Below are 26,627 nucleotides of genomic sequence, written 5' to 3' on the forward strand. Positions count from 1 at the left end.
GAAAAGGTAGCAGGATACTAACAGAGATGCCAAAAATGGTTGCATATCTAATTCAGATGGTAAATTTTTCATGAGGAAGGATTTTCTTCTAATGTTTTGCGATGATATAAAGTAATGAGGTTTTAAGGAATGGTATAGTGAATAATCTACACAAAATGAAGTATTTGAAATTACTGACATCTAGGCTTGTTTAGAAAAAAGGAAAATTTCTTTTAAAGAAAATGTTGGGTTTGCTGGGGGGGTGGGTTGTTAGCTTTTTTGTTGCTGGTGGTTTTGTTTGGTTGGTTTTGTTTTTTTGTTAGATCTAAAATACATGGTAGCAGAGTACCAATGGCTAGGGAGAAAAAGGCATGGCTGCCATACTGTGATTGATGCCTGGGGTGTAAATTGCTACAGATTAGCTCCTCTCCACAGAACTGAATTTTGCTTTTTTCAGGTTCCCAACTCAGAAGAGATTTAAGATGCTGGTGCTTAGCTCTACCTGCATGAATGTTTCACGCCCTGCTCTGCCAAGTATGTGCCCTGGGAAGGCAGATGAGTACTATTCCATCTTGTCAATAAACTGCATAAAACACTGGTGGTTTTTTATTGACATGCTCTTTTTATTACTGGAGCATCATGAGAGATTTACCTTGATTGTATTAGCAATCTGTCTTCAGAAAAGCAGCCCCCTGACTGCACCAGGCAGCTCAGATACTGCAAGCTGACAAAAGTGGACCTCATCAGGTTGAAACTGCCATACAGTCCTTTCCAACTTGCTTTGTGAACTGCATTTGGTAATTTTAGGAGCAATTGAATTGCAGTTTCTGTCCTAGAAAAATATATTCAATGCTGTATTTAGTGTTTGCTTCGTCTTTTCATGTTTAAGTTCTGGGTCAAAGTGGAGTGAGGGAAGCTCTTTTCCTTTACTGAGACAGTAATAAACAGGAATAGAAGAGAAACTAAGGGCAAGGTTACCCAGACCTGTTCTGTTTCTGTAATAGTGTGCCTTTTTGTTTTCTTGAGGGTCATCCCACTTACTTTCGAGATTTTATTGCTCTAAGAACAAAGAATTGAAATGGCATGCAGAGTGCACAGCAGAAATACAGCTTTCATACAGTGGGAGCAGACATCTGCATGTATTCAGTTTGAAGTACTACGTACTTAGAGTAAACGGGGTTGTGTAAATTATATAAAGGTGAATTAAGACAACTTTAGGTTTTGTTGACTATTTTAGCACTGTGGGGGGAGGAAGGAATAAATGCCTCTTCTTGTTTGACCTTGGCTTTAAGTATTTGAATTGTTGAGGAGCATGGTGGCAAAGGATGGCTTCAGTCTGTAATTTGGATGCTCTGTGAATGTACATATCAATTCTGAACAGAGATGAAAAGCTAATGTAAAGAACAAATTCTGTTGTTAAAGTTTAAAGCACTCAAATTTTAAGAGGAGCTTGACCCTTCTTTTGAAGTCTTTTGTTTGTTTTCTTTGCAGAGGAATGGGTGAGGGAATCAACAAATAAGACATGTTTTAAAATTCAGCACCTTACTGAGCCTCTTTTTTCTTTAAAGTTGAATAATATTGCAAAGCAGAGAAATCTTGCTGAAGAAATTGCTCTCAGTTATTATGAAAGCAGGTCATTCTTATTGTTTGCTAGATTTTTGTTTAGATGTGTAATGTTATGTTCTGTTCACTCCACTACATAGTAGTTGGTTCTTAAATACTTCTGCAGTAACTATTAAAAATAACTTTTACTTTTGGGATAAAATCACATTTTCGGGAGTTGTTAAGAATATTCTTACAAGAATTACTGAGAAATGTTATACTTTCTCACTGTCTGAAAAGTGAGCATTTGTGCTATGACAAAAATGGAAGATCCCAAACAGCAGCTGTGGTTAAAACCAAATACTGGTATGAGTTAGTCAAGATAAGCATTCTATTAAAAATGGGCTGTTCAAGAGAAAGTATTTAAAATGGCAACCTAACACTGTAGAATTCCTGTGGCTTTTGGCAGACTCATCACAGAGCTTCTTGAAACTAACAGGCAGTGAAGCACTCTTTCTGGCACTGGGTCTTAATCAGCGCTACCTGTGTCTAAAAGTGTAACTTTTCGGTTTGGGTTGTTTTGGTTTTTTTGAAATCACAGCGATCTGTAGACATAGGCATAGATGTAACTTTGTAAAAGGTCACATTTAGACTGATAGATGGAATGAAATAGGTTAAATTTATTTTTGGTAAGTATACTGTTGCCATCCACTAGGTCTGTTAATGTCTGTCTTTCAGGCATGGTGAAGTTCTTTACAAACAAAGTGCAAATTGATGAAACTGGTCTTTTCCTTTTTTAATTAATGCACAGTCCTATCTACACGATCATACAGACACATTCAGGGTAATTTTTAATTTGATTTGTCAGTAACTCCTACCTTTTCCCTAATTATGCAGTGGTTTTGCAGGCATTTGCATTGGATTGCATTCAGTCTGTTTTTGTCAAGGGTGCATTGGCAAACATGACATTATTTTCCTGGGATGGACAGGAAGGCAGAAAGATAAACCAGCATTGTTGAAAGCATATGATAGTTGCAAAGTAAAAAACCTTGAACCTTATGATCATAAAGATTACTTTGTCAGGTCATATTTTTCCTCTTGGAAGTCTGTTCCTGTTATCAGTTTGAATAGATAAAATACAAGTTGTTTCTAGGCATAACCTCTTTATAAGCCATTCTTATCATTGTTCATAGTAGCTGAAAGTACAAAAAAGTAAACCTATAAAAATGCTTAATGGTAACTGCACAGATTGCATATGTAAACAGACTATATATATAATCATCCATAAATAAACTTGGACATGTAAATATGGATAATCCAACCCTTTCAAACTTGTCTGGTAGGGGGTTTGTTAGAATAAGTAAACTGCGTATAGAGAAAGTAGTTCTCTTTTAGCCATCTGGCTATTTCTTTTCATAGCACAATTATTTACGCTATTCTTGTACAGATTATTTTGTCATTTGGAAGGAAAAGCAAAAAGATAGCAAAATATGTTTAAAAACAGTGTAAGGTATCTGACACTGCAGATGGGTTCCTCTGGGCTGGATGTGCCATTAGCTTCTGTAAAATCCAAAACCAAACTCATGGCTAAAAGTAAATGGGAGTTATTTCTCAGTAATTTTTGAATAAGTTGTGTACAGATGGTCTGAATAAATGCTGTACCAAACAGCAGTAGGAAGGTGTTTAGATGTTGGTGGTGCACTAGGGAAAAAAATCAAAACTTAAGCTTACGCTTTGCAAGTGTTATCTTGGTGTGAGGGAGGGATGGGATTGGAGTTGTTTCGTTTCAGGATCAACACTGCCAGCAGGCTTCTGCCATCACCCCTGCTTCCAGAATCTTTACTCACTTCAATCTTTTCTACTCTTGTCTTGTCCTTATTCTTACTCCAGGTAAGCTGGGTCTGTTTGGGCTTTGCTCTGGCCTGAGTGCCTGTTTAGGATTGTGGGAACTGTAAGAGCTAGGAAGCTTCCCTGATGGTTTTGTGCTGCCGTAGAGGGGCTCTTGCATAAAAAGATTACCAAAGACTACACTTTGTCTGTGTTTAGTTGCTCTGTAGAAATAAAACATATGCAGGTGTGCTGCTCTGGGTTATGTGCAAATATTATTTAGAAGTTGTAAAATGTGACTAGTTAAGTTTAGGTACTAATAGCAGAATAACAGCTAAGTTCTTGACACTCAGCAGCCCCACTTTTTTTTTTTTTTTTTTTTTTTTTTTTGCTACATTGGCTCTATGATTTCCAAACATCAAGGGCTTTTGGGTGTTTGTGGGATATGAGTTTTTGTTGGGGGTTTTCTTCTTATTATTTATTTCTAGTAGAAGCATTCAGCAGTGATGAAAAGTTTCCAACTTCTGTTGCTGAAACAATGGAATCACTTTGAAAAAAATGTTTAAAAATAAACATCTGTTGTTCAGTTTTTTAAAACCTACAAATCTACGTGAAGTTTCTCTTCCTGATACTTTTCATCTGGAAATTGTTATCATTAATTTCCTGGGGAAAAGCTTCATTAAATTTTTAACTTCAAGTACTTTAATTGGTCTGCAGTCCATAACAACCCTGTGATTTAAAGAAACAGATAATAACTGTAACCTCTTTAGAAATAGCAACTGATGATTTGTAATTGGAAAGATTTTCTCACAGGGTTGTGGTAGGTATTATTTTGAATGTAGGTTCAACTAAAATATTAATCAGTTTATGTATGAATTGTTGAAGAGGGAAGTGCTGGATGTTTTATTATACTTCTTAAACATTTCTGGCTTGAGGAACTTTGAAGGTAGGTTTCAGCCTGGAGTCAGTTTTTACAGCTGTAATAAATCCCCCCCAAAAATGGCCTGTTCTAGTGGAAGTGACGGCAGCCCTTAGTCAAAACAGTGGCATGGACACAATTATAAAAACAGAATAAATACTTAAAGAACTCTACCAACAGTTGGCTTTTCAAAATACTATGCTTTTTTTTTAAAGCAAAAAACAACGAAGAAAGGAAAAGATTGCTGGGCGAATATGCAAATATTTCAATACACTAAATAACAAGCAATTAGAAAGGGCTGTGATAGACTGTGTGCTATTACTGAACTCTACCCTTTAAAAAAATGTTTCCATTTTGATTTTTAAGAATCACTTGTTGACAGAAGGCAGGGCTCCTGCCAGCTCAAGATCTCTGCAGCACAATAGGGAACACTTTGAAAGAGCAGCTGGATGAGGGGGATTTCTCTGCCTGTTCAGTGGTTTTGTGACAGTGACCATGAACTGTTTCCCTCAGGTCTAGGGAAGAAAGAAACTGTTAGGGAAATACGTTGCCCTGGACTAAACATTCCTAAAACTTAATGCGGTTTGCTGTAATGTTTAAAGATAATGTCAGGAAGAGCAAGTATGGACAATGGCTGTGGGGTGTGAATTTATGATACCAGGCAAAAGGGAAGTTCTGGTTTCTGTGCTGAGTTAGTGTCACCAAATGCAGCAGACACCCATCTGCCTGATCAAAGTGCAGTAATTGTCAAGTTAATAATATTGGATAGTATTGCATAGGCCCAGAGTTTGCAAGTTGGTAGCCCATCATTAAGTTTTGTTTTCTTTATATGGTGGTGTTTAAAGTTTGTGTTGGGTAGTTAATGCTGATTGTTTAAGCTGCAGTCTGTGGGAGGAGGTGGTTCAGGGTTACAGGTACCCTCCATTAGCGTGAAGCTTTGTGTGGAATTCCTTGCACTGTTGCAGCCATGCTGCATTGTTTTGGGCCTTGTTTCCATATATGCTTCTGAGCCAATTTGTAAAACGGAGCTGGAGCTTCTTGCCTGGCAGGTGTCCTTCCAGCAGTCTCTTTCAAAGTCCAGGTAGAGTGGGAGAGAAAAGATGTGTAGGAATGTAAAGTCAAATGCATTAGTATTGCCCAGCTTCTAGTGTATGCATGCCTTTGTGTGATGCCTTGCATATACACACCCATTGTCTTTGGACCAGTTAGGTCCTGTTGCAGTTTGCACCCCTCTTTTATCCTGCCTTAGTCTGAGCTATGAGTGTTGCTGGTGAATGCAGCCCTTGCCGCTCAAGAATGCATTTGCAGAATGTATAGCTGGAATTAGGTCGGTTGTGTTACTTTAGGTTGTTTCTGTTACTTTTCTGTTCATTCCTCAAAGTTACACAAATGCCAGGCTTGAACTGTAGAGGTTTTTCTCCTTTGTTTAACTCTTTGCACATCAAAATAATTGATACTTTCCACATTTTATTTGTTCTGAAGATCATCTACAAAGATGGTTAGGTTTGTGGAAAAACTGTATTAGATGATACTCATAATACAAACCACGGAAACATTTCTTGGCTGTACAAGAAATGAATTATGATAAAATAGTTTATCACAGCTGATAGCAGAATGCTGATAAGTGGTGGTGTTTTTTCCTGTGTTTGTCTGTGGGTTTGGGTTTCCATGCTGTCTCCCACCCTGTCCAAAGAGAGCATGGACAAGAATCTGTTGGCTTTGTAAACAAAACTAGATCTCTCATATGACACAGCGTTTCCCCAACCTGTCTCCTGCTTGTTTATACAGGTGCCTATAGAGGAATGTGGGTATTTTAAGTAAAGCATCAGACCTGATAAACACAGAAGTGAAGGGGTCACATGCTAGAATTGCTCCCCATCTATACTGCAGCAATTCAAAGCTGGAAAGATAGGCCATTATTTCCCCCTTTCTGTTTATTACCAACAGGGGGAATAGAGACTTGTAAGTATTCTTTGAATGTGTTCGTGTATCTAGCCGTTAGACATTTTCTCCATGGCGTAGGTCTTCCCATGTTTCAAGGCTGTATCTTCTTTTTACAGGAAGAATTTCACATCCTAGATTTACATGTGTGTTGTTTTTTCAATAATTTTAAAAAAAATCCTCATATCAACATTTTTAATCAGTGTCTTCCTGTTTTGTGGATGTGATACAAGCGAAATAAATTTGGGAAGATGTGACAATTAATTTAGATACTGTTATGATGGCAAAGTCTGCGCTCACAATCCTCGCAGATGCACAAAAGTTTGCTTTTGCTCTTGGCTGTAGGGAGGTCATCAGGGACAGCAGGGTGAGAGATGAAAACTGTCTAAGCAGATGCTTTCGGTCAACAAACATCTTTTTCATGTCCTTTTGAAAACACTTTTTTTGGTAGCATACCAACATCACTGCTAAGGATAGGAAGTCAACATGTTTGCACTTGTTAATTTAGCACAGTATGAGGGTATGATTGTTTAGTACATAACAAAAGCATGGTTTGAGGGCATTTCTAGAACCCTTGCTCATTCAAGATAAGCTGTGTAACTATATGTTTGTTGAAGGCTTATGTCTGTTATTTATAAGAAAATAAGGTGTCGATTGTTTTTCTTCTATGTCTTTTGTTTCCTGCTATTGCTATAAAAATGTTAAGATGTGTGTGCTTACGGGAGTTCAGTTCCTGCTGGGTTACGTCCAGTCGTATCTGCCGGCTGACAGGGGTTGAGGCAGACCTCTTCTTACTGACTGTTCTTGAAAGGCTTCATCTTAAAACCTCCCTCTGCATTTTCAAGGCTTTATTTTCAGCTATTGATCTAGTTTTTCTATACACCTGAAATCCTAAAAGAAATCAGTTCTAGGTAGGTAAGTAATACAGGCTTCAGTCTTAAAAATTGGGCTTAAATCCTGAACACAGCATAGTACAGCTGACTCTGAAGATAGTGAGTGAAATACATTCATGGTTGAGGTGTGACAAATACTGACATTTTTGAGTGTATTTGCTAGTTCTAAAATGTTTATGTATTTTGGTTGGTATTTACACTTCTAGTTAAGTCCTGATGAGGTGTAAAGTTACTCAGTGGGTGAATAAATAAAGACAATAAAACTAGTAAACAGAAGAAGAGAAAACCTGAAGTAGCAGCTGGAATGGCATTGTCCAGTTTGCACAAAGAAGGCAGGGTGATATAGCAACATATTAGAAGAGGCCTTTTCCTCATGGATATTTCTGGCTGTGTTTCTTTATATGTGTGCAAAGCCTAATGTTTTTAGTTGTTATGACTAAAGGAAGGACTTCTGGTGTAACAGAAGAAATTGTATTTTTCCTGTCTAACTTTCCCATTTCCACTTAAAAGTGTATTGTCAAGTGGAATCATATCTGTACAGCCATTTGGGGATCTGAGCATGAAAGGTTTATGTTTAAATTTATTCAGCTTGAAAAGACTTCTGCTGTGAATGGATGTGTAGTTTTTATTCTCCCTACCTGCAGGTGGTCTGAAGACAAGATCTTAAAGTCACTTGGAAGTTTCATGCGGATGGCTTCAGCTTTGTGTTTAGGTTTTGATTTTTTGAATACTTTTTGAGGTTTTTTGATTAATGTTGTTTTGGACAGCCAGAGTCTCTTTGGAAAGCTTGCTTTGTGTGGAACGTGTAGTTTCCCTGCTGAAATTAAAACTCAGAGGGGGTAACTGAATACTCCCTGCTGTCAGTGCATTGCCAGCCTGAAGAAAAAACAAACACGCTTACTGAGAACAATGAACATTCCTTCAAACCCTAGGAGACAGATTTCCCGCCTGCCTCCCCCCCCCCCCTTTTTTTTTTTAATACAGACAAAAAAAAGATCCTGTTAAGGTGTTTTGGGGCCCAGGGGTGTCTTAGCCTTGTCATTATGTTTGGGTGCCTTGCTTGGGGCATAAGGGCTGCAAATGGTTGGCATCTACATTTGGAATTTAAAGTGTGTCCTCCAAGATACTTTCCCTCTCTGCCTCCTGCCATGCTTGTCCTGTCCCATCCCCGCCTCCCCCCCCTTGACCTTCCCCCTACAATTCTAGTGATTTAACCCTCTTTTTCCTTAATGTTTTTTGTGCCACTTTTCTAACCTGTTTGGCTTCAGATACAGGTCCCAGGCTGCCTGTTCTCTTGTTCTGCTCAGCCTGATTTCAGTGTCCCTTATATGGCAGATGCTCTATACTTGACACCTCTGAACTGAAATCTTTACTTACATATAAGCAATTTCCACTGCTACTTCCTTGTTTCCAACATAAATTAAGATTTGCAGTGATATTTTAGTGTTCTGGTAAATTCTTGATGTTCAGAGGATATGTGAGCAGGTCAGAAGACAGGTCATAACTTGAAAACTAGATATATGGGGATGTAGAAACTTGCTCTGTCTTTAATTATCTGGGGTTTTTTTTAAGATAAGAAGTTATGGAAATAAAGTTTCTTGATTACTATTAATAAGTGTTTTAGAATGGTATATAAGATTAAGCATTTTTCATAGTATTTTTTGGCTTAGGTTTACAGGCCTGAAAATTTTTAAGAACATCTATCATGAACTTGCATAAAGAGAGCTTTTATATGCCTGCAATGAGATTGAGTGCTCTATGAGATCATCCTAAAGTACTTTCATCAAGAGATATTGCTTTTTTTATTAGGTTATTTAATTTATATTTTTGTTGCTGGACTCTTTCTAAAACCTGTACTGTGAGCTTCAAAATTCGTGAGGTTACTTTCCTCTGGATTTATCTCATTGCTGATTGACTTTGGTGCCTCAGAAGATGGCAGTTCTTTATGAAGCTTTCTGCAGTTAGGGTGATTACAAGGAATTACTCTTTGTAAATTTGCTGGCGTTTAATATTGTGGGACTCAGATACTGTAGTCAATGTAAAATATAATGAAGACATAAATGAAAGTCTTTGCTTTGAAGACAAAGTGTCAAATATACAGGAAGATGTGGGATATGGATTATGAGCAAGTAGAGGAGGAATAAAGTTAAATACATAGGTCATTAAGCCAAGCAACTGAGAAGCCAGAGGCTGTGTTGACAGCAAAGGGGATAGGAAGAAACTAGAAAGCCAAGAGATTGAATTGCAAAGTGTTCAATACCTACAGCTGTACTTAGAATCATAGACTTGTTTAGTTTGGAAAACAGCTTTAGGATCACAGAATCTGGTTGTTAACCTAGCACTGCCCAGTCCACCACTAAACCGTGTGCCCCATCTTGGTCCCCACACATCCAATGAAGGATAAAGATTTTCCATAGCCCTCCTTTGCTTGCTAATGTATTTATGAAAATATTTTTATTGTCTTTTATAGCAGTAGCCAGATTAAGTTCTATCTGGGCTTTGGGCCTTCTAATTTTCTCCTTGCATAACCTCATAACATCCTTGTAATCATCGTTTGAAATCAGTTCAAACTGTTGATACTTGTTAATCTGTCTGATCAAGCTTTTGAGATCTGTTTTAAATTTTGAAAATGGGTAACTTGTAATGTGGGGTTTTTTGACTTAGGGTGGGAATTGCAAAAGCCTGACTCTTTATCTTGTGTTTTTGTCACATGTTATGAGCAATTGTATAAAAATTTAATGCATTCAAGAGATGCCTGTGGCAGCAAAATAATCTTCCAGTGAATTTCTCTTAGTATCACTGTGTTTTTAAGACAGAGCTGTTAATTAGCTGTATGGATGGTAAATTCTCCTAAATGTTATGTTTCTGATGAAAATACCTTTGTTTTCTAGACCAGCTTGTTAAGCAATATTTTGGGATTTCATTGCCGTGCCAGATTTTTTTGAGCTGGCTGTGTGTTAATGTTATTGACAAAATGGTTAATATTACTGGTTACCTTCTCTAGGGAACCATATTTTAAGATGCCGGCCCGAAACTCTATTTGCAAGTATGACTGCGCATTCAGTATTGAGCTGAGGTCAAGATGACAGATGCTTTTCACAGAATCACTGAATGGGACAAGTTGGAAGGGATCCACAGTGGATCATCTGGTCCAGCCTCCCTGCTCAAGCAGGGTCATCCCAGAGCACAGATTTGCATCCAGACAGTTCTTGAATATCTCCAGTGAAGGGAGACTCCACAACCTCTCTGGGCAGTCTGTTCCAGTGCATGCACAGCAAAGAAGTTTTCCTTATATTCCCAAATTTCCCTCAAGCTTTCTAGCTTTCTCAGGAAGTCTCCTCTCTTTTATTTATTTCCCATTCTAATTGTCTCTGTATAATTACTATTTCTTTATAGTGATTTTTACTGTGCCTTCTTAATTATGTTAAGCTCTTAATTACTGTATTAATTTTTGTTGAAGCCAGTATTAAAAGCTCATTAGCTTATTTTAAAGGTGTCACTGTGCAACCTATATAATTCTATCATTTGTTACATGGTTTTATTTTTTTTTTTCCCAGATAGAAGATGGGAGCAAAGCTGCAGCTGTGGACAAGTTACTGGCTGGGGATGAAATTGTTGGCATCAATGATGTGGGCCTGTCTGGCTTCCGACAAGAAGCAATCTGTCTGGTGAAAGGTTCACACAAGACGCTAAAGCTTGTAGTAAAAAGGTAAGCTTGTCTTTAGCTGGAAAACCAAATGTGTTTTAGTCTATAAGCTAGTGGGCAACTAAATTTGCCAAGATTTGGCAAGTTAATGACTTTCATTCAGTGTTATTAATGTGCATATTATGTGGTGTTAACCTCCTCCTTGAACACAGACCCTTTATGGAAGAAGATGGAGAGAGGCAGCCTATTGATCGGAGCAGGACGCGAGGCAATATATTCTGTGAATGCTGTTGTGATGGATGAGTCAGGACACTGTCTCTGTCCTCCTGAAGTGCAGTGCCCAAAGCAGGCTGTCAGCCCTGCTTCCCTGCCTTTGGTGTGTTGACATGGCCAGTGCTCTTTAGCGCATATGCTGTGCGGGCCAGTTGTGGTGTCAGGAGCAGGTTACATGAGAGGCTTTTGGAAAAGCATTTTCCCACTCTGAAAGTATTTATGTCTCAAGCATTTCATAAGTGGTTTGCGTGAAGAGTCCTTTCAGTTATTAGTGGAGGGGAAAAGTGAAGCAGTTTATCAGAACACGTTCATGGTATGAAAACTTCTTGTTTTGTCATTTCGACTTGCGACTTTTAAGTTCACGCTATTTTTGCTAACTTGAGTTAAAAATAATTTTCATGAGGTATTTTTGACAGAAGTGAACTGTTGTTAAAGTAGGTTAAATCTTGTAATTTCTGAAAAAATTCCAATCAAGAAATCTGAACAACATGATCTTTTGTGGTAATTTCCTACTCTGGTGTATCAGAACTTTCAAAATAATTACTCTTACCAAATTATACCAGCCAGTCTTTCACATGAGAATTTGTTAGAATCAAAAAAGAATTTTGATGCCATATAAGAAATGCCAAGAATTTGAGCTTGACAGGTATGATGATCTGTAAATATTGTGACTGTTTGAGGCTGTCTTAAATGAGGACAATCTTTTGTGAAATAGCACTGACAGGTAGGACATCACAGTGCTAGACAAAGATAGGTAAGAGAGGTGTACAAAAACGTGCTTTTCACCTTCTGTTTTAGAAGGTATTTTTGATAGAAGGAACTATGGGAACCTGGAGCTCTTTCACAGCTGATAGTTTATATCCTCAACAATAGCTACTTCTGGAAGCTCTTACCAAATTTTTGCAGCATTGAAGCTAATAAATGCAAAATAAAATACATTCACAACTACCATAAATCATGTTGATGTTCAGCAGTTCGAACTTGCACTGGCTATTTCAGTAAAAGCACTTCTGTTAGCAGAAGTTACATCAGCTGTTCCAGTCAGAGAAAGGGGGAACTTCAGGGTTGAGAAGTTTTATAGACACTGAAGAATCTGCCAAGACAGCAAGTCTTAATTACCAGGAAATGCTTCAGAGCAAGTAGAAAGATTCCCTCTTTCTTGGTGCTTTTCAATTTTATGACAGTAATTTGCTCAGAATCTGTGAATTCTGATCTATCTTTGGAAATGGCAGAAGGCTTGGTGCAGAAATACTCTCATGAGAGACACAGCTATGTCATTCTTGTTACTCATACCTCATCGCTCTCTACAAGTATCTGAAAGGAGGTTGCAGTGAGGTAGGGGCCATTCTCTTCTACTCTGACCGCACTTAGAAGACAAGAGGAAATGGCCTTAAACTGGGAGATTCAGATTAGATACTAGAAAATAATTTTTTACTGTTAGGGTGGCCAGGCATTGGAATAGGTTGCCCAGGGGGGTGGTGGAGTCGCCACCCCTGTAGGTGTTCAAGATGCCTGGAGCTGATGTTGGGTTTTGTGGTTTAAGGGTTCCCATGGTAGTGCTGGGTGGACAGTTGAACTGGATCTTTTAAAGGTCTCTTCCAACCTTGACGATTCTATGATTCACTTCATGTGTGTGATTTTGGAGAACTTTCCTACAGATAGTCAAGTGCTGATTTGCTGCTGGGGATTTGTGGCCATTCTCTGCAGGCAGCAAAGCCCCATTGCTATGTGTGCCCTTGAGCACTCTGGTGCAAAACTGATGGATTTTCATCAGTCCTTTATCATCCCTCCCCTTTTTCCTTCCCTAGCTTATGTGCTACAGGCGAAAACAAGCTAGCTGTTCTGGCCAAGACGCTGAAACAGTGGCTGTTGTTAGAGAAAACATTTTTGTCTGAAATTGATTAAGAGCTTCCATAGCGCCCAAAAGAGGCACTAGCCCTTTGGGTCATTGACAAGCCTGCATAATATTAGATAAAATTTCATAAAACTTACTGAATGAAACTAGCTGGGGCTTTTGTCTGTGGTTTTTCAACTTCGCTCTTTCCTTGGAAAGTTGCCTTAGGACATCAGTCCTTTGACAGTCAGAAACCTTTTAACTTCCAGTCTCATTTTATTCTCGGCCAGCTTGTTCTCATGCACTGCTGTTGCTGTGCTGAAATAGCTTTTCTTTTCCTGTTGAAAGTTCAAATGATGCAGGTTCTTGTAAAAGCCTTGTTGCATGCTTTCTTTCAGAAGTTACGGTTTGAACAACAGTATTTTGTTTTGTTTGCCCTAAATCTTAAGCTGAATTTTTATGAGTGCTTTAAACAGCTGTGTTTTTAACCAAACCAGTTGTTTAGTCTTTGTGTGAGTGATCCTGCAGGTCTGGATTGAATTGGATCAGGGAACTGATCTGACTACAAAATTACTTGAGTAAGTAGGGGTTCAGCTGGGTAAGACCACCACTTCTCAGAGGTCATCTGCACTTCAATCAATTACAGCAATCTTGAAATGGCAGTTTTAGCATTTTTAGACTATTTCAATCTTCAGACCCACACTTACTGTTCCCAGAGGAGACTGTGGGGATAGTCCCACAAAATTCCCTTTCATTGAATTACGTATAAGATGATGTATTGATCTGCATGTCATCATAGCATCTTCTTGTCTGCTTGCCCTGTGTCCTTTGTCTACCACTGTGATGTCTGTCTGTAGCATTGATTTAACATTTTATTCCCTGTGGGCATCAGTGCAATAATCTGAAGCACAAAATAGACAGTTTGAAGTTCAACTCAATCCTTAAGCTTAAGAAAATCTTTGTTTTAATCATGTTGTTCTTGTTATCTGTGAGAGTTAATGTGGATAGCCAAGATCTACATTTTGTGTGGAAAACATTTTTCCCTGGGGTCATTTGTACTATCTATTTGTAGACTGATCCAGAAGTGAAAATCTAACTTTTAAAAATCTATTATGTTATGTAAAAATTACTTCTTAACAAAATTCTGGAAAGTAGAGAACTTCCTTGCAATTAATGTCAGTATAATTAATCAAGGAAAATCGGAGTTTGTCACCGCTGAGAAGTGCGTCCATGTGAAATTTCTTCTCAAAGCAGTAGAGCCACAGCCTGATCCTATATTGATCTAAATGTACGTAGGAAACAGTAGGACATGCTATTGTCTGTTTAGAAGTCTAATGTACCTACAGCGAAGACCAAGGGAAAATGTTTTAGTGAGAGTAATGTGTTTCATTCACAACAATTATTTTGTGTCTGGGACAAAGGTTTCTTAAGGTGCTCATGTTGTTCTCCAGTGGTAGCTGGCTTCCACAAAATTATATTTACCTGCTATTTTTAAAGAATATGATGCTTGACTCAGGGAAGATAACATTGGTTTCTAAATAAAAGTGTCTACAGTACCAATACTTGGCATAAATGTGTTGACTATCAGCATACATACTTTGCTGTGTTTTCTGGAAACACTGCATAGTTGTGGTCTAAACCAAATCAGGGCTATGCAACTGGCTCAACAACAAACATGATGTTTAAGTAGTTCACATATATTGACGGTTGAAGAAGCACAGTGTACTTTTGGTCCTGGATTAAAATAGGACTCAGGAGGCTTAATGTTATTTTCTCAAGTGGATTTGTAGAAACAATACACCTTAATTGCGTGCTAGTTCTTCAGTGTAGTACTGGGTAATTTCTTGTGTAGATTCCTTTCTTAGGAAAATGGAAAGTAAACTGTGCTTAGGACATTTCTTACAGGAATTACATGTGAATTTCTTTTGTTTGGAAACTGCATATCTGTATACAAATGAAATTGGTCTGAGTGTTGATGTTTAGGTGATTGCCATATTCTGTGTAATTTAATTATTTTGCATATACTTCTAACTTAAATTGCTTTATACTTACTACATACCATCTTCATTCCTTTGTATATACTAGACATAAGCATATATCACAAATTCATAGTAAGAGTAATTTTTCACTATGCATTCATGAGACGCATTAAACTGTTAAAAACTGGCACATTGGTGAGGCTTTCATGTGTGATTTATTAAAGGCAGGGTGAGATTTTAACCTCTGGGAGTCACCCTAAGAAGTTATATGTGTTGTCCTCTTGACTGCTTGAGTTGTCTGTCAAGGGCAGTCAAAATGGGCAGGCGAGGGAAGGAGCAGCCTCTTTTCCACAGGGTCTGCCAGTGATGAGAAGCTGGACTTTGTTTATTGGCCAACTCTTCAGGTACTGCCAGTGACTCAGAACAAGCTTTAAAGTTCTGGAGTTTAGCCACATTGTGTACACATGAGGGCTTGTTGGATTTTTTTCTGTTCTACAGCATTTTGGTGTTGTGCCTTCATGTTGCCAAAGTGCAAGCTCTTTTTGCAATGCTGAAGAAGTCCATTGTTAAAGGAGAGGGAAAGAGAGTGGGAGCAAACACACTTGTTATTAGAAGCGTATTGTGAATACTGGCACTACTGTGCAAAATCCTAACCAGGGAAGTGATTTCCATGATACTTGTGCTATGAACACCTGGACATGGAAATTTAGGGTTATCTTGGTTTGCATGGCACTTCATGAAGACAGCCAACTCCTAATTAAAGCACAGAAGAAGGAATTTTTAATGAATGTCTTGAGGGCTCCAAGATTGTACAATATGGTTTCAGACACCTGAGACCTGAGCAGGTATCTATGAATAAAAATCTTGACAGTCATTTACAACGTTCAGATGGGAGATCACTGAAATTTGTCACATTCTGAGCAGAAACTTGCTGAACATTACCAATGACCTTTCTGTAGTGGGTTTTGTGTAACTTAGCAAGGAGATTTAGTCTTACCTATTTATGATCTGTGTAGCAGCTCACTGTGTACTTCATGGCTCCTTGTGGCTGCAGAAATACTCTGTGAAACTTGACAATATCAGTTTGTGAGATGACTTGGAAAATTGAGGGGTTTTTTTTTTCTGTACAATTATAAGATACAGATGGGGGCTCTGAATTCTGTCTCTCACCTGTGTTTAGCCTTGATAGCTCTACTTTCATAAATACCAAAATGGTATGGGAAACAATCTGAAAAATTACATGTATTTTTCTACTTTTAATCATATTGTATTTTGCCCATGGTTATTGTTAAGCATTGCTCAATAAGCCAAATGCACTTGTGAAGAACCACTGTTGAGTACAAGTGAAATCTATTTTGTCTTTCAATTAGATTTCATTCCTTCTGGAACCAGGGTTTGTTATGGCAAAACAAGTAACAGCGGTTTCTCTCTTGCTACCCTGTAGCCATAATTCCTCCTTTTTGATGATTGACCTTGGCCTTAACTGACCAAGAATGGACTTTTTTTTTAAATTATTTTTTAAAAATTCCTCTATTTTCAACCAGAATTTGGAAATATGTAGGAAACTGTAGTAGGGCTTTCTGTGGCTGTATCTGCATACATGTACCATTGCTGTAAGAAGTAGGCAGGTGTGATAGCCCCTTGCTACCTGTGTTTCTTGAAACTGACAGCTATGGAACAGGATATGCTGGTGCAGATCTTTGGGAGTGGGTATTTCTAACAGATGCACACAGCTTTCAGGTTCAAGGCATGAAAATTTCTGTGTGACTGCAGTTGGTGGAAGGGCTGGGCTCTTTTCAACTCCTACTTTGCAAATTCATTTGAGAAGTAGGTTAATATATTGCTGTGGGTCCCCTTTCTTGCTCTAAGCAGGATGGCCAGGTGTAAATGTGTGCCAGGGATGCACATATACACTGCTCCCAGCCAGGTCTGGTGATGGAGAGGGGAACAAGTCACGTGTTTCAGGATATGCGACAGGGCATGACCAGGCTAGGGCGCCTCTTTTTCTCCTTTGCTGCTGCCAGTGAGCTACTATGGCTCACAGTGGGGTGGCAGGAACCAAATAAGCACAAATATGGCACATCATGTGAACTCTACAGCACCTACAGGCCCAGCTCAGGAGAACCTTGGGTTGGATGTCCTGTGCTTTAAGGAATGCCTAGCAGGATCTTTCTATGAAGAGTGTTTAATGGAGCATCTGCCAGATAAACCACTCTGTACACACATGCTCAGTGGGGACACAAAGAGTAGGCCAGCCCATGTGGAGGTCACCTCCTGTTCCAGTTTCCTGTCCACCTTCTCCATGGGCAAACCCAAGGCTGGCTGGGCCTCCACTGTGCTCCTCATCCTTCAGCTGTGTGATCCTGCACTACTGATGGAAGGGGAATGGACATGACAAAAGGAGGAGCACATGTAGAGGGATTCCTTATGGAACAGGGGCATATGATACCCCTGGAAAGACTGGACAACCCGGGGTTGCGGAGGAAAAGCCCCTGAACAGGCCCCTGGCTGCAGGCAGGCCTGGAAAGCACCTGGCTGCAGGCAGCCCTGAAAGTCCTTGGCAAAGTTTTACACTGGTCGGCTCCCCTGCTGATTAGAGGCCGTCTAGGGGGACTGGGCATGAATCTTTGCAAAAGTAGATATAAGCTTTCATAGTTGAACAATAAAGGGAGAATGATGCTCAAATCGTATCAGTGTACGTGTCATTACTCTGGCCAGCTCTCCAGACTCGGTCCCTATCAAGCACACACTTCCATCTTTTCAGCAAATTATACCTTAGAAGAGCCCTGATGAGGACCATTTTCCCTGGTTGCATCACAGTCACTTAACCCAACACATTAATGGTGTGAATCCACATTCCCTTTGCTGTAACCCTAGCAATACCACCCAGGTGTTTGGATGTTTCCCATGCCAACTGCTTTTTCACTGGGGTGTACATCTAAAAAGCACTTTCATGTCTTAATTTTCTGCCCACCTCACCTGTTTCTTGGTTGCATTAACATGATCTGTATGTAACATGCTGTTAGTGACACACTGATGGGTGCTTGAGGTGATCATAACCTTTAGTTCCTCCAGTTGGCGGTGTATTGTCCCTGGTTTCAAAGAGCAAATTGTTGTCTTGTGATTTTGGATGTTCGTCTTACACAGCTGTCAGGCTTCTCTCAAATACAGATGTCATGAATGATATGTTTTCATTTTGTGACAACTTTCATAATTTATTTCTTTGCAAATCTAAAAAATCTGCCCTGTAAAGCTTAAATAACAGCCAAAATTGCAACAGATGTCACAATATTTTACCGAGTCAACTCTGTTAGGGCAATATTTGGGCTACTAGGAAGGCCATAGACATTTCTGTGTAGGTAAAAGGAATATTCTATAATTTGAATATGCTTATTCAAAAGGTTACTTGTGGCAGTGCTATTCAGTTTTTAAAGTAATTACCAAAATTGGGCAACATGGCTTTTTTTGTGGAATGGGATATCCATGAAACAGTAACAACCTGTGAATCATGACTGGCTTTTAGTTGTGGTTTTTTTCCTTCAATCATGCATGCACTTGTCCAAATGGTTAATTTTGAGCGTGAGTAGTCTCATCCAATTTAGTAAGAGCACTCACATGACTGAAAATAAAAAAGTATACAAGTGCTTACAGGATCTAACCATAGCTTTTTACGAGGTCATTCTGGAGTTATTCTGAAAACTGCTTTCCACTTATGAATTTCAGTGTAGGTGTTGGAAACTAGTATGTAGCCCCTTGGGTGAGAGAGGAAAACAAGTGAGCCTTCTAAAATTTGGGGGGCTGAAGACTTACTCATTTCACATAATAGTTTTGCATGCACACACAGACCATTTTTTGTGTGTTTGATAACACCGTAGATACCTGCAGACTCCTGACTGAAACAGAATTATAAACCCATCCATTAAAGACGAAATAAATAATCTTTTTATATCAGAGATGATCTTTGCATATTGAAGTCGTGGTTCTGTGTATGTTGTATGTGTTTTGACATAATTGTTTGGGATTGCTTTTAAGCACTTAAGAGTGTTGGGTTTTTAAACACTAGTCAAGAACACTGAAATGCCCATGTCCAATTTTAGGAGAGAAGGACTAATACTCCTGTTTCAGTGTGTTGCAATTTTCTCCTTGTGGAAATTTTATTGTAGGTTACATATTTCACATCCTGAAAATTAAATGATTGACAGGTTTGAGAACTTGGCACTTCTTAAACATTTCAGGATCAAGTAACTACCATATTGAGTGTAGAGATTTTATGCTCTACTTGCTCAAGTAACTACATGTAACACCTTCCAATTTGAAAAGATTATAAAGAAGTTTTAAAATAGTTTCTGAATCCAACCCTTAACTCCAGAAATGTGACCACTTCAAGGAAGGGCAGGAATGCAAGTGTGTTGCAGATTTAGTTACTGAATAACTGAAGAAATTTGCATCTTATCTCTTGCACAAAAAACCCGGGATATTTTATGGTCGTTGCTACTGAATCTGCATAATACTGGATCACCTGGCAAAACAAAGTTGGACATAGAGTCACAGCTACCACACTGCTGAGTTATACAGCCCTTGTGCTTTTTAGTCCAGCTTCATGCTGAGTGCAGAGGAAGGACAGAATGACAAAAGCTGAAGTTTGGGGAAATATCTGCTGGGTTGCAATCAAAATCAGAGTCAGTTCTTTGATCTGGCTCAGGGAGCAGCCTTTGCCAGCAGGTGGGCTGCTGAACTGGGAGTGGCATCTGATGGGGAAGAGAGCACTATGGGGCATGGTAACTAGCCTGGCCTGGGTCGTGTTAGAGCAAAATAGCTTTCTCAGATAAAACCTGAACCGTACCAGCTTGTGGCATAGTTCTTCGTGGACGCTCAGTAATTTGCATCATGTGGCTATAGTGTTTTAACCAAGAACAAGATGAAGTAGGGCTGGGATCTCTCCTGAAATGCCCTGGGACAAGAGGAATTCCCTTTCCCCACTCCTGTTTTTGGGTCACCTTGAATGGGGTTAGGTAAATTACAGCTGAAATCGGTGGGGGAAAACACCACACCTGTGCAGAAAGACCAGTATTTGGACTGTGGTTTCTGAGGAAGCTCAACTCATTTGGGATGGCTGTCGAAGGGTAAGCTTATTGTGAGTGGCTGGGAGGCAAAACACACCCATTCTTTCTGGCCATATGCAGCACCAGGGTTTCTGTGGCTGTGTGCCCCAAGGATGTGGCAAGTTCCTTCTTGCTGAAGGCAGTGTGTTGGGCTGGCGCAGGCAGCCGTGTGCTGCTCTGGCGTTCACTGTGCCCATTCTGGGCAAAGATGGCAGGGGGGAATGTGTCTGAAGGCTGCTCTGCTTCCTGCTCCTTCACTTTAGCCATGGTAAGATGGCCTAAAATCCCCCTTGTATTTTGTCTGCTGTGCTGTTAGCATTAGCCCTATCAGAGGCTGTGTTTTTCTTCAGTGTTACTGGTGAATAACACTTCTTTTGTAGTTACCTTAAAGGTTAATTTCTTTAGCACTTTACATGGCATGATAGTCTCCAAGATATTTGAAAATAAACCCTGCCAGAACCAATTTATTCAATGTGTGAAGCATTTTAGGTATTTCATAATGATAAATACTCATTAAAAAATTTTATTATCCTTCTGAGGAATTCTGATAAATTATGGTAAAAACTGAGGTAAGAGGATGACATCAGGAGTTTAATGCTATCTAGCCATCAAAAGGTAGCGGAAAGTGTGAAAAATAAGGATGGGGGGAAAGTATTTAAGTAGCTTATATAATATACCATAAATCCCAAGAGCAACACTTTTATCTCAGGCATCCAGATGTGTCTGTCTAGTTCCCCAAGGCAGACCAAGAAAAAACAGTTCCAGAATATGAGAGCTTTATCATGGTAGTCTATTGTGAATTCAGAAGGCAGGAAGATTTATGATGTTATACCTCATACAAATTAATACCTCTTTGTTGACAGTGCATATCTTACTTATAAATGAAATTGCTGTTCCATCCTGCTCAAGCCTGTACAGTTGGGCTGAGGAACAAGGAAAACCAGAGCGAACTGGATGGTGAAATCCTGATTTCTTCAATGACTGAAGTCTTTAAGGGTGCTAGGGTTGGTAATTTATTTGTATTCATTTATTTTCACAGACAGAAGCAGAGTATTTTGCAGGTCTCTTTAATTTCTTTTTATGTAAAATGCAATGTATTAGAGCATGGGGTAGGAAAGGAGCTGCTGTGCTGTGACAAGACAATACTCCTTCCAGCATGGTTTCTTTTTAAAAAGGCACTGTTGGCTGTAGTGTGGTGGTGCTGTTTGCTCCATTTTTCAGGTGCAGGATGACTGGAAAACGGGAGGTCAGACCGACTGGTTACATGATACATGGGAGGAGAAAACAAAGAGCAGTGCTACAGGCCTTACAGGTCTTGCCATGGTTGACAGCAAGGCAAAAGGTGACTGTGTAGTACTTTGTGTGAATTTTGGGATGTGAAAATGGGCATTTAAAGTAGAATATGCTGCTTTGCTGAAATTTTAGGGATTTGTACAGATACCCATATAATAGAATTCTGTCAATAACTTGTCTGTCAAAGTACTGGTTCAATTTGCTATTCTAAGAATATTAATAGATTGCTTTTATTACTTTTCTCTTTTAGAGCCTTTCTCTCCCCTAGAGGTCTGTAAGTTAAGCATGTGTTTATGTTTTTATTTTATTGTTTTTAAGTTGTAGGTCACTTCTTTTTTAGGGGTACTTTTTGGAAGTCGTTTCCTTTTATGATAAGATACCAGAAACTGAAATTACAAAAACAGGAACTCCTGTTTTGCATGGAAAAATGTGCTGCAGTTCCATTTGCTGCTTCCAGAAAAATAGGCTGACTTTGTTGTTAAAATTTGTTGGCACTTTCCTTGAAAAGATAAGCAAGAGGGGAGTACAAGGTATTCAGATACTCAGTGCACAGAGATCATAAACAACAGCAAAGCCACAGTTTTGTTGTTTTAACTCATTGCATTGAGTTTCAGTCAGCTACAGGCATTCAGGAAAAAAAAGGTGATATCAGAAAAGCAGTTAATTTCAAGTGTCTCAGTTGGAGTGGGTCATTTTAAAGGTACGTAAAATCCTAAAACTGCTGATTGTTTCTCTTTGTTTCAAAGGGAGATTATTCAGTGCTCTATCTGGAATTCCACCTTCAAAAATGGAGACAACCAGAATATCTCCTGGCTTCTGAAGATCACAGCTATAGCAATTAAATGTCTGAGGACTCCATTTAGATGTGCAAATAAGACTGCCTAACCACAACCTTTATTTTTTATTACTCTGTGTCTGAATCCTTTGCTGGTAGCGCTCTCTTGTGGCTGTTACTTTCATTTAAACAACTTAAGGGATTTCAAAAATATGTATATTATTTAGAAATTTCTGCCTTAGGACACAACAGTCTGTGTTGGATATGCGTTCCTAAATTAAATGTGGTAATGTATATTTTAATAATGCAGGAAGGTCAGTCTAGGCAAAAGCATCCCAAATGTGCTTCCCAGAAGATTTCAAAGGGACAGGTGTATTGAGCATTCAGGTTTTCAACCACTTTTTTTGGTGTATTTTTGGTGAAAAGCCCTATGCCTGTGGAGAGACGGAGGGGGAGGCTTGGAGGGGAATGAAGTCTGCCTTGGCAGCCAGAGTCAGGTGGAGAGACAGGGATGGGCACCTTTATTAACAGACTTGATTGCAGATGCTGCTTTTCCTGTGGCACTGCTCTTGGTGATGAGCAAGTTACTTCCCATAACTTTGGTTATTAAAATAAATGAAAAAAAGTTCTTGGGAAACTTTTCAAGTGAAACTGATGTGTGTTCCTGGTGAAAGCTTGAAAGCTTTTCACCCTGAATCTGTGTTTTCTCATTCTGGGGATGGGAAAGGAGAAGGTGAGGGGGTAACTCGTCACCTATTCTGTTTTTTAATACAAAGTTTTTAGCCGATGTTTTAATTTTCATTAAGGAGGTGAAGCTCTCTGGAAGCTCAGATTGTGATGTGCAGGGGTTCCTTTGAGCTAGGGTCATACAGTTTCCTCTTTCAAGAGCAGTTACTAAGGAACAGTTGTTTGGTACTACATAGACCCGATACTATTGGGATTGCGCATCCAGTGTCATAGCTTTATAAGCATGTCTGCATTAATACCAAGTGTGTGATGTTGGATGTAGGCTCCTTTTCCTTCTCTACCGTAACCCAACAGCAACTGGAGTAATGATTCCAGGTTGTTTACTTAGCTGGACTCTCTTAGAGCGGCAGGTTTACACTTGAGATAAGGCCTTGAATGAGAGGGGTCTTGGCCCTTGACTGAAAAGTCTCTGTTCTTCTGTAGGCTGAACTCTTGTGCGTGGCATTTGTCTGGTCACCCACCTTCATTCATCTTTGGATCCTATATGTCACATAAGCACTTTAGTAATGCTAATTCTTTCAGGAATATTTTTTAAATTTCCACTAGTCTTCTGGGAAGGCTTTCATAGCAATTATTTGACTGTTTATAGCTGTTTTCCAGCAAATGTACTGCCATGCCCAGAAGTCTTTGTAGTGAAGGTAAGATGAGCTTGTTTGCTGTTTTGGCTGCAGTCTAGCAGGACAGCTCAGCAGTATCTGATTGCAGATTAAGACTGAAAAGAGGCTTTTTAAAGCAAATTAAAAATCGTATTAGTCAACTGATTATTTTAGGCTCAGGTTTTCCTTTTCTTTAAAATTAAGGAAATACTTAGTTTTCCTTGTCTCTTACCACTGTATCAGTGTAATTCTCCTCGTTTTTTAGACAGCAGATTCTATAGTATCTACTTGATGCAATTTATTTTCTGTTAGAATGAGGATGGACTTGCTGCTGCAAATTCAGGAAAAAAGTTCTTTTTTTCCCACTTGAATTTCACTTCTGTGTTTTGCCAGATAAGTCACCAAGAATAATATTTGTCAGGTTGACTTTGCATCCTCATTCACACAGCAATAACTCCATGGTTTTTAGACTCTTGCTGAAACATTTTTAGAAAAGCGAGCCATTACATCAAAGTCTGCCTTTCTCTGGACTGCGTATGCACATGCACACACGTGCATGGGTGTTAATATTAATAAGCAAGGCATCATGCTAGGTTTAGCTTACCTTTATTGAAGGCTACTTAGAAAAAACCCTCATTACATTAGCTTTAACATCTGTGAGTAATCTATACTCTCACCTTTGTATAAAGTGCAGTTGTTTTTTAATAGAATATATCAGTCTAGCTGAGAAAGTTTTAGCCAGACACCATCTAACTTTCCAGCAGGTTCACACAGTTGAGCTATTGGACATCTTTGTAATTTGTAATTCTGTCATATGCTGTTTTAACTGGATTTCTTATTAAAATCCAAATATGTATACTTGCATAAAATAAGACCTCTTCTTACTCTTTAGCCAACTGCCTTCCTGAAGTTTGAGGATTTCTGTAAATCCATGGAACTTCCAGCTTTTCCTTTACAACTATAAGTGCATCCTGGTTTGACCTGTGAAAAGCTGTTCATTTTACACATGCAGGATGGTGGTCAGTTGGTTGGTAAGGATGCTGTGGTGCAGTCTGCTCTGTTAAAAGAACAGAACCAACGAAAATGTATAGTTGTTGTTTAGTGTGATGGGTCAGTGAACCTAAGGAAAACATGATCGTGGCACATAGGCCAGTGCATAAGAAGAAAGTTTGTCTTCGCTCTGCTGTGCTGATCCTTAAGGGTACAGCATAATTAATCTTCTTCATTTTCCCCAAAGAAACTCTGCGTAGCATGTTACTGTATCCTTTATATCCTCAGGTATGATGATGGTCAGCAACCATGGCAAGCTTACATGTGCAAATCTGACTAGCAGAAGGGGATTAATTTTGTGGCTATGGAATAAAGCTTATTTTTTCAGAAGACTTTTAAACTAAATTGTCCTTTGGAAGAACTCCCCAGAATGTGTAACATCAGTCTCCCTAGGGAATGGAAGGATGTACCTGCCACTTTTTTCTGGAGGCGATGATTTCCAATGCTTGCATACTGAGGTGGTTTATTTCTTGGGATATAACAGGCTGCCTCTCTTTCAGGGGAAGTGCTGCTCCCTGAGAAGACTGTCTGGTGGTTTTTCATGTGTAGGAAAAACATCTGTAACTCTCCACTACCATTGATGGTCCATCAGAGCTCTTAAGAGATTTTCTTCTAGCTTTGTCGTCTCATAGGTGACATGAACTTCTTTACAGTGCAGTCCCCCAGACCCCTCTATTCTCTCAGCCGTGTATTTGCTTAGAAGACTGGAAAAGGCTAGAACAGATAAAACAAACAAACAAAAACAGTTTCAGCAGCATAACGTCAGTGCATTTTCCATGTGCCATGTCAAGCACCACTTCAAACGAACATTAAAGCTCCCCCTCCTTCCTCCTCTGTCAGGGACAGTCCTCTGGTTTCATTTTTTGGGCTTTGCTCAGCTTTTCCCTGCCGAGCTCCGCAGCAGCATTCAGCAGCAGAGTCGCAGGTCTGACTAATCTAAGGCGCTCCGGCCTCTTAGTGGGGAGCACTAACAAGGCTCCTTTCTGAGTCTAATTATATCCCTAAGCTGGCGGCCTCAGATTAGCACAGGACAGCCGGTGGCAGAGGGCTGAGGAGTCGGATGCTCTGCTCCGCCGGCATTGCCCGCGTCTGCCGGGGACAGAACCCAGGAGGATGCCACCAACACCGCCCGGTGCCACCTCGGCCCCATCGCTTCGCCCTTGGACCGGTCCTGCTCCATGACGGGAGGCTGGTCTCCCAGCTGGGAGCTCTGCCTGGTCCCAGAGGGAGGAGCATAGGTAGGTACCTAAGGCTGTGCCAGGGTGGGGAGGCTCCTGCCGGGCTGGCCAGGAGGTAGGACGCTCATGAGCTCTGGCAGCTCCTCACCCCATCATTTCATTGTTGGGATAAGCCAGTGCTCAGGGTGCCTTTCTCTTGGCTTTTTTGTGTGTTTCGTAACTTGTTGGATGAGGGGGATAAAAAAAGCTGTGCATTGTTGTGTCAAATGCATCTGATTAAAATTTCATTATAGGATTCTTGAAGTGGAGTCGGCAGGCGTGGAAGAGGGGAGGTGACTTTGAAAAGAGTATTTCGTTGTTTGCTTTCAAGTTTGCCTCCCATTTCTCAGGCAGGCCTGAGAAATTTGCCTTGCTGAGCCAAAACCATTCATCTCCCAGCCGGGCCATGCACTGGGGTGGTTTGCAGTCGCTACTTTCTAAGAGGTCTGCAACCATTTATCTTGGGCTGGTCTCTTCATCTCAGTATGGGATGGAGACAAATGGAGTGGCAGAGTCAAACTCAAAGTGTCAAGGCCTGAGAGTTTTTAAGTCTTGAGCTTTTAGTGGTGTGAAAAGAAAATTCAGTGGAAAAAGTTTCCTAGGCTGTGAGATGTTTGTCAACATGCTTACACAAGGGTGGAAGAGGATTTCTACAGAACAGTGCAAGAGGAAATGAGTATGTTGAGTATGAGACCAAAATTGTTTGTTCCTCACAATAAATCTAAAGAAAGGGTTGTAGGATTTCTCCTTGGGAAGGAGAGGAATATGAAGTACTGAGCAAAGGTGGGGGGGAAAAAGAACCCTAATCTTTTAAATACACTTGTCTTACACAGTTTGGGGAAGGGGGAGGGAGTGTTAAGTGATTAATTTAGGTTTGGGGTTTTTTTTTTGTCATTGCCAGGCAGTTACTGCTTCCTGCTTTTCAAGAACATATGCTGTGAAGGTGGGGTGCTGGAGCAGCGTGGGCTCAGAATGTGTTTCTGTCTCTATCTTCTTAGTGGTGACCAGACAGGC

At 39.7% G+C, this 26,627-nt stretch overlaps 1 protein-coding gene across 3 annotated transcripts in view; it reads left to right on the top strand.

The window, feature by feature from the left end:
- SHROOM2 (shroom family member 2) overlaps positions 1-26,627 on the top strand; it is a gene marked incomplete at both ends in the record, with an annotated part of 115,821 nt that overhangs the window by 37,374 nt on the left and 51,820 nt on the right. For all 3 annotated transcript variants that reach the window (XM_082278100.1, XM_082278102.1, XM_082278101.1), the window contains one exon: positions 10,659-10,810. In XM_082278100.1, coding sequence (XP_082134226.1) covers positions 10,659-10,810 — 152 coding nt within the window. The remainder of the gene's footprint in view (positions 1-10,658; positions 10,811-26,627) is intronic.

The sequence above is a fragment of the Coloeus monedula genome (genome assembly GCF_965178545.1).
Source record: "Coloeus monedula genome assembly, chromosome: 3".
NCBI lineage: Eukaryota > Metazoa > Chordata > Aves > Passeriformes > Corvidae > Coloeus > Coloeus monedula.